We start from the raw sequence: 7,244 nt of genomic DNA, 5'->3' as shown, positions 1-7,244 counted from the left end.
TCAAATCTTTGGCATTTGTTGGTTTTTCGTGAGTTGATGAGTTGAGTTCCATTATATCAAATTTGATTAGATAAGATTTTCAACCTGAGTAACCTAACTCAACCAACGCCATTAATAGTTTTAAAATATATTTTTTAATTATTTTTTTTACCTACAATTCACATATACACACACACACGTTACACCCTAAGTAGGAAGTCCTTGCAAGTTGGGTTGATTGATAGAGTTGTCTTTGGGTTTAATTTTGGTTAGAGATTTCTTAACCCAAAGGAGGTTAAGTTGAATTCAAAGATAACTGCAACTTAACTCATGCACACCTCTTCGATCACATTTTATATTTGGATCCACATTATTATTCCTTAAGGTTTATAAACAAAATTATTTAAAATAAATGGGGGAAGAAAAGAAGGGGCGAGGAGAGAGGTGTTGTCTTGTTTTTGTTGTTAACAACAAGTGGATGAGCATAATCATATCCTAATGATCAGTCTTCTTTTTATTCTAACTAATTATTATTAATATTCTTCGGAGTCCTCCCTCAACTCTTTTATAGTAATCGCTTGCAATGATCGAGTTCTATTCCATGCGCTGATGCCTTACCTTTTTGTCTTTGGCATACGAAGTCTAGTAGAAGTTGGGTGGTCTAAGCCACATCGCCAAGCATCAAGAAAATGCAAACTAGGAAGAGAAAAATCCAACAAATATGGTAAATCATCCTTTTATACTCATACAAAAAAACCTATTAGTACTTTTGATCCCATGGGCACCAAAATTGAAGCTCACCTTCTTTTCTTTTCTCTCTCTCTTTTTTTTTTTTTTTCCCTGTCAGAAGTAACGATGGTGTAGAAACACGGGGAAGCCCTTCCCGAAAACCATGAACTTCCCCAGCCTTAGGAAGGCAAAAGTTATATCTCAGGACTGTCAAAACCACGAAGCGACTTTAGCATGCTAGTCTACTCCTTCCACCTTGTAATTCTTAAATAAATGATCCCAACATAACCATGAACTTATGTGGGTTATTGCTAGATGTATGTCATAGATGACCTCTTCCAACAAGCAATATGTCTTTCCAAGCTTCATAAAACATCCAGGTGATGCCGGACGATGGCATGACCTTTAAACAACTAGCACCCCACCCCCTGTAGAGTCCCAACAGACCTCGTTCACGGATGACTTCTGAAAGTGCTGCTGCCATGTGGGGTGGGCACTTACCCTGTAGAGCTCCCACCATTAGTCGTTTCCTGGCCACCTCCAATGGAAAGCTAATTGTGCTAGCAGTAAAACCTGGAAAAGTGTATGAAAGTCCAATTATTTTAAGAGTGATGATATAATTATAATCAATGGTCAAAACACAAGCTCATCTTTATCATTTTGGTTCCTTTGACAAGCGACATTGTTTGAGTAGATAGTAAAGTTTCAAGAATAACACATAAAAGTAATACAGTGACAAAGTATAATATGCTCTCGAATGGTGCAATTGGCCCAACAGTCTCTTATACTTATCAAGAATAGATCTTACCACTCTCAAAATAGGAGGTACTACATCAATCACACACGATTTACAGATTGTTAGGGCTTTTTCTTGGAGAGAGAGAGAGAATGCATTGTAAATTAAATAAGGAGAATAATGGTTTCAATAGACCTTTTTGAGATATCATCTCCAAGATGCATGTGCAAGCATTCCAATGAACAAGTTAATTAGACCAAAATACCAATTGAAATGTTATATAAAGCTGACATGGGGAAAGATCAGTTCTGATCCAAAATTAGGATCCATAACATTTTCAAAGAAACTGTTCATTACCAACTGGATGGGAATAGAGAGAATTAGGGACTGGGGAGTGAGGATGTCAGACCACAATAATTGAATGAGCTTGTTTTAAGCTTTTATACATGAAGTCATATTCTTTTTTTAAAATAATAAAATAAAATAAAAGACATAATTGAAGCCATATTTCTCACCTGCAAAAGCTCCAAGCAGGAGCATCTCAGGACGGTTCAAAGACTTTTTATTTTTTGATTGGCAGTAAGATGTCTTCAATGTCTCATACATGAAATAGTAGCAAGTACTGTATGGCAGCATTCCAATCAAAGTAGGTGAGATACCAGCATAAAAGGCACCAATCCCACCATCCTTATAAATTTTGCTAATTGCAACGCTTAAACTAGGGTATGCCTCAGGACTGACAGTCAAGCGATCCTGTAAAAAGATAACTATAAATACAACCGGAAAAGATGTAGTTGAAAATATAAATAAAAGAACCTAACAGACATATGACATCATCATTAAGTACAATGTAAATAGACCAGCAAAGAACTATGTTATGAGAAATAACAGATGGAAGATGAAATTTTTAATGTCTAAAAACAATATAAAAGAACTTATCAAAAGCGAACAACATAAAAGATGTGTCTGACTAGACTCAATTTTGTATTTTCATGACTGGATCCCATAGTGCAAATACCTTCAAAACTTCAAGGGGATGGCAAGCAAGTGTGCTAAAAATTCCAGCAGCTGCACCAGCCACAGCAATTGGAGAAATCCAGGAGAGAGAAAACTTCAAATTGAAACGACCAATTTGCAATCTTGGGCATTCTTCCTGATTCCATTTCTCCTGTGCTGATGTCATTGATCGTTTTACACACTCAAATGTTCCAAGCTCAATTGCCTGGGTAGGGATTATACGGAGCATATTGATTGCATTGCCAGCCCATAATCCTTGCCAACCCTGCTTCTCAATCACCTCCAAGAAACTACCCGCAATGTTTTTGGATCCAACACCAACCACCATTCTCGTCCTGAATATTACACGTTACAAATCAGAATATTTTAACGCTTTAATATATAGTTATTATAAAATTGGTAACAATTACAAACATTTCAAAATGTATAATTTAATTAAGGTTCATGTAACTTAAGAAGTTGAGTGTGGAGAAGGAAGCTTTAAAACATCCTCTAACCACCAAGCTTGAAATGGATGGGTATCATGGGTTGCAATAGTCACTGATTTATGCAGCACGTAAATTGGTCAGTGATGACATAAGTCATTGACTATTGCAACTGTGTGTTCTGGTTTAGTATTGTATACACCATAGTACATATTTAACATACAGAAATGTGTGGATGTGGATGTGGATGTGAGTGTGTAGCATACTCCATACAGCTCATCATGAAATTATACATCCATATAAACACTTCAGATTGGTCATAGAATTTAAAAGTAATCAGCCATAAAAAATTTCAGATATATGCACACTTCCATGTAAGAATTTATTACTTGACATCGAAAGTGGATAGAAGATTAAGGTGCTGTAAGGGTAAGGCCAAAAGGGAACATGACTGAGGTAGCAAATAAAGAACTGATGAGACATGTATTTAGAAATACCTGATGCCCAATACCAAAAAGAAACAGGAATGTAAAATGTTAAAATAATAGACCATTCTAAACACAGCTAATTCCTTAATCATAAAGTTTACCAGAACATATCCTAGTATAATGACATTGCATATGTGTATATATGGTCTACAATCATCTTCTTCTTTTCTTTTTCTTTTTCATAGATAGATAGTTAGGGCAGGAGATAGTTGTGTGCATGGGGGGGGGGGGGGGGGAGGATTTGGTTCAACTCTCAAACCACCAACATCACAGAGGGTATCATCACCAATAGGCCATCACTTGAACAAACATCATATAAAAATTATAGGAGGAAATTACATTCTGCCACCGTAAACTATATCCCAAATTACACTTTGCACCCTCAACTTTTAAAATGCACGTTCTGCACCCTAAATTATGACCCTTGTTACATATTGTTCCCCAGTTTCAAGTTTGTTGTTAACTTGGACGGAAATCCAAAGTTTATGGCGCAAAATGTAATCGGAGAGTCTAGTTTAGGGTGGTAAAGTGCAATTTCTACTTTGTTTTTAAGTCTTTTGGCCTCCACCTCAGATCAAATCAGCTTCATAAGGGATGGTGTGTTGGGAGAGGGGCACTCTGTTTATCCTATGAACCCAAGTCACCTTCAACTGTTCAACATAGGATGCATTGTTTTACAAGATTTTCAAGAAGCAGTAGAGAGATTACACAACAAGAACAAAAGATATGTACAGCCAATATTCTTATTTATAAGCCTAACTGTTGAGAACGCCTGGGAAGTTGTGTCCTTTTCCAATTAAGCACATTTTCTATTACTGATTTAAACTGGAAGGTAAAGGGCAATGATTGTAGATATTTGAGCAAGTAAACAAGAAATATTAAATGTGATGACAAATTCATTTACTTCATGAAATAAGAAATGCATGTAAGTAGAAAGCAAAGCCAACCGAATGGTCTCAAGAGGAGCAAGTACAGCCTTGGTCATAGCCCCTGCTAAAGCCCCACTAAGAAACTCACCAACTTCTCTAGTCCTGAAGAAAACCTGAATTACATAAAAGCATGTCAATGTTATAGAACCAATTAAATAATAATTTCTTTCTCTTTCAGCCCCTAAATGAAATGCCAAAACCAACCTTAATGAGAAGGGGGGAATCAGTTGGTCAAAAAAAGAAGTGTAATACTATGAAAAAAGTTGACCAAAAACCATGTAACACAAGCCCCAATGTCCATGGGACAAGAAAACCATACCCAGAGACAGACATGATTAAACAATCTGTTTATTCCAGTTGTCAAACTCATATATAAGAAGTTAAAGGAAAACCCAAGGATATAATCAGTAGAGGAAAAGATAGGCGTATTTAGGACTATTTCACCATGACCATGGGTGTTAAGCAAATCCACATCAGTAAGTTTGTGTTTGGAAATGCGTATGTGCACTAGTTAGCCACTCCACATACTAGCTTAGATTTTTGGGTTTGACATATTAACAAGTATCAAATTGCGGTTTGATAGTCTTGGAGTCCACATGCCAAGCCTGTTTCTCTTATTTAGTCATCAAGCTGTCTGTCTTTGTTTTGGTTTCTGTTGAGCCTGATATAGTGTTGGGAAATTCCACATCAGTGAAATGTCTACTTAGTTCCCGGTATTTACACTTGTTGGGCCTCTAAACTGAAAAGCTTAAGTTTTTAGGTTGGATACTCTAATAGTAGGAAGTCCATGAAGGAATGGAAGATGAAGTACAAGAACCCCACAAGCCTATATGCTAAAATCCTATGCTTATTCTCTAGTGCTGTATGATTTTTTGTAACATTATCAAATTTGGGTTATTCTAATGATACTTAATGCACTAGGTCCTCCATAACTACTATAAGGGTACTATAAGTGATGCTGGATAATGACACTTTTAATTAGACTTGTAAGCATCGTTTTTTTTTTTTTTTTTTTTTTTTTTTTTGTAAATATAATTCATGTTTGGGTGGTCACCACAAAAAAATTGATCACAGTCTAGATATCACATAATCTTCAAAAGATCATGAACATGGTCAATTACAATTTACAGCAGCAAATAAATAGAAAAGAAATAAACAATCTGAAGACCTCAAAACCAAAAAATAGGAGAAATTCTATTTTTTATATCTGTGCAGAAAGTTTGATTCTAGCAAAAGATATAAAAAATCAAAAAGGAAGTAAGGTAAAAAACAAAAAGATCTTAACTTTCTTTCCAGGACTTGTGTAATTTTTCTCAGCAACCCTAACAAAAGGAAATAAATTTAACCCACCCCCCCCAAAAAAAAAAAAAAAAAAAAAAAAAAAAAAGAGTAGCAATCTTTTTCACATTTTGCTCTATTTGAAGTAATGGGTTTTGTTTTCTTGACCGTTTGAAACGATCCAGAATATCTTGAAGACCAGCAAATAGGCCAATAACACTGAAAAGTAAAGAAATTTAAAAAAAAAAAAAAAAAATCCCAGATAAGCAAAATAGAGAAGTGAGAATGAGACAGACCTTGCAGGCACGACCAAGGTCAGGAACGTGAAATTTGAGGTCGAAATTGGTGTCTTTCTCCATTTCAAGCTCTTTGGGAAGCATCATTACCATACTGTACACGTCTCCAGATATCCCAGCATCAGCATAGCTCTTCTTCTTCAGAGACTGCGATTCAAATGCCATTTTTTTATTTTAAAATTTTTAGCAAAAATAAAATAAAATAAATTTTATGGGAATTTCCCAGAAAGAATATGCAGAGGCAGAGGCAGAGGCAGGGATGTTGTAGATGAATTCTCATATACACATTATGACTATGGTGTATGTATATAAAATAACAACAGAGAGAGAAATAACCAAACAAACAAACAAGGTAATTGTTTTCCATCAAAAAAAAAAAAAAACACAAGGTAATTGCGAAGAAATGACGTGCCTGAGAATGAGACGAGGATTTTTGGGTCATTGAGAGAGATGGGTATGTGAGATTTTTTTTTTCTTTGCCTATGGTTGCTACCAATACTTCTCCATTCAACTTTGGAGGGTTTTGGAATTTTGGTATATGAGTCTTTTGCTTTTTGACGACATAAATGAGTTAAATGCACTTTGGAGGGTTGCCCGTCTCCGTGTGTTTTGGTATGGCTGCTCTGTTTTTTTTGTTTTGTTTGTGTATGTGTTTGTGTTCGTGTCTACTTCAATCTCTGTGACCAATGCTTTTTATTTTTTGGTGGTGAAAGATTGAAAAGTAAAAAAAATAGATTCTCACTTTCAGAGTTGGGAAGGAACTGGAATCTTTGACTTCATCTTCGGAAACATAAATAGGTTAACAATTAAATTACAAGATTTTTGATATAAAAGTACCCATAGTTGGTAACAAGTTCCACAAACAGATACCACCAGCTAGTGTGGCTTAGTGGTTGCCCCCTTCTTGATGGCTGTGTCAGGCACGGGTTCGAGTCCTCATACCCCATAGGTGTGGGGTTTGGACTTTGGTTTCTAAAAAAAAACAAAGTGCATGGGTGGAGTCCAAGTCGCGGGCACCATTATGTGCTGGTGGTACTCACAGGCGATGTATCTGTGGGGTGTGGTCGGCTGTGATATCACACGTGAGCCACCCTTTTTGACTCTCAAAAAAAAAAAAAAAGTTCCACAAACAGATAAGTTACCTTATTTTGCTCCTCAAAAAAAAAAAAAAAAAAAAAAAGTTATCTTATTTTTGTTTATAAATACACTTGTCACTTTCCTTTTATCTATTCTATATATATTAAGTAGATTCAAAAAATTAGTTATACTTTCAAAAAATATAAAAAATATTCATAATTTACTCAATTTCAAATCTTAAATTTTAGTTTTTTAAAAATTCCTTCTTGTGTAACCTCACTAATCATAGA

The 7,244-nt window shown here is 35.4% G+C and overlaps 1 protein-coding gene across 1 annotated transcript; it reads right to left on the bottom strand.

Annotated features, from left to right (window-relative positions):
- Positions 1 to 682: 682 nt before the first annotated feature.
- On the bottom strand, positions 683 to 6,540 carry LOC115992528 (probable mitochondrial adenine nucleotide transporter BTL1). The gene is made up of 6 exons (XM_031116732.1): positions 6,290 to 6,540; positions 5,878 to 6,024; positions 4,322 to 4,416; positions 2,463 to 2,796; positions 1,960 to 2,197; positions 683 to 1,281 (listed from the first exon to the last, which is right to left on the bottom strand). The coding sequence occupies exons 1-6, from the start codon at positions 6,317 to 6,319 to the stop codon at positions 1,031 to 1,033; spliced, it is 1,095 nt and encodes a 364-aa protein (XP_030972592.1). The 5' UTR covers positions 6,320 to 6,540; the 3' UTR covers positions 683 to 1,030.
- Positions 6,541 to 7,244: the final 704 nt, after the last annotated feature.

The sequence above is a fragment of the Quercus lobata genome, chromosome 5 (genome assembly GCF_001633185.2).
Source record: "Quercus lobata isolate SW786 chromosome 5, ValleyOak3.0 Primary Assembly, whole genome shotgun sequence".
Classification (NCBI taxonomy): Eukaryota; Viridiplantae; Streptophyta; class Magnoliopsida; order Fagales; family Fagaceae; genus Quercus; species Quercus lobata.
Note: the sequence above shows the minus strand (reverse complement) of the source record. Positions and strands in the feature narration are given on the sequence as shown.

What these genes read in the sequence shown, in the direction of transcription:
- LOC115992528 (XM_031116732.1), bottom strand. Translation starts at nt 6,319, where the DNA reads ATGACCCAAAAATCCTCGTCTCATTCTCAG. An exon ending in AATCCTCGTCTCATTCTCAG is followed by an intron (nt 6,025 to 6,289) that starts GCACGTCATTTC and finishes TTTGAATCGCAG; the next exon opens with TCTCTGAAGAAGAAGAGCTA. An exon ending in GCTCCTCTTGAGACCATTCG is followed by an intron (nt 2,797 to 4,321) that starts GTTGGCTTTGCT and finishes TGTAATATTCAG; the next exon opens with GACGAGAATGGTGGTTGGTG.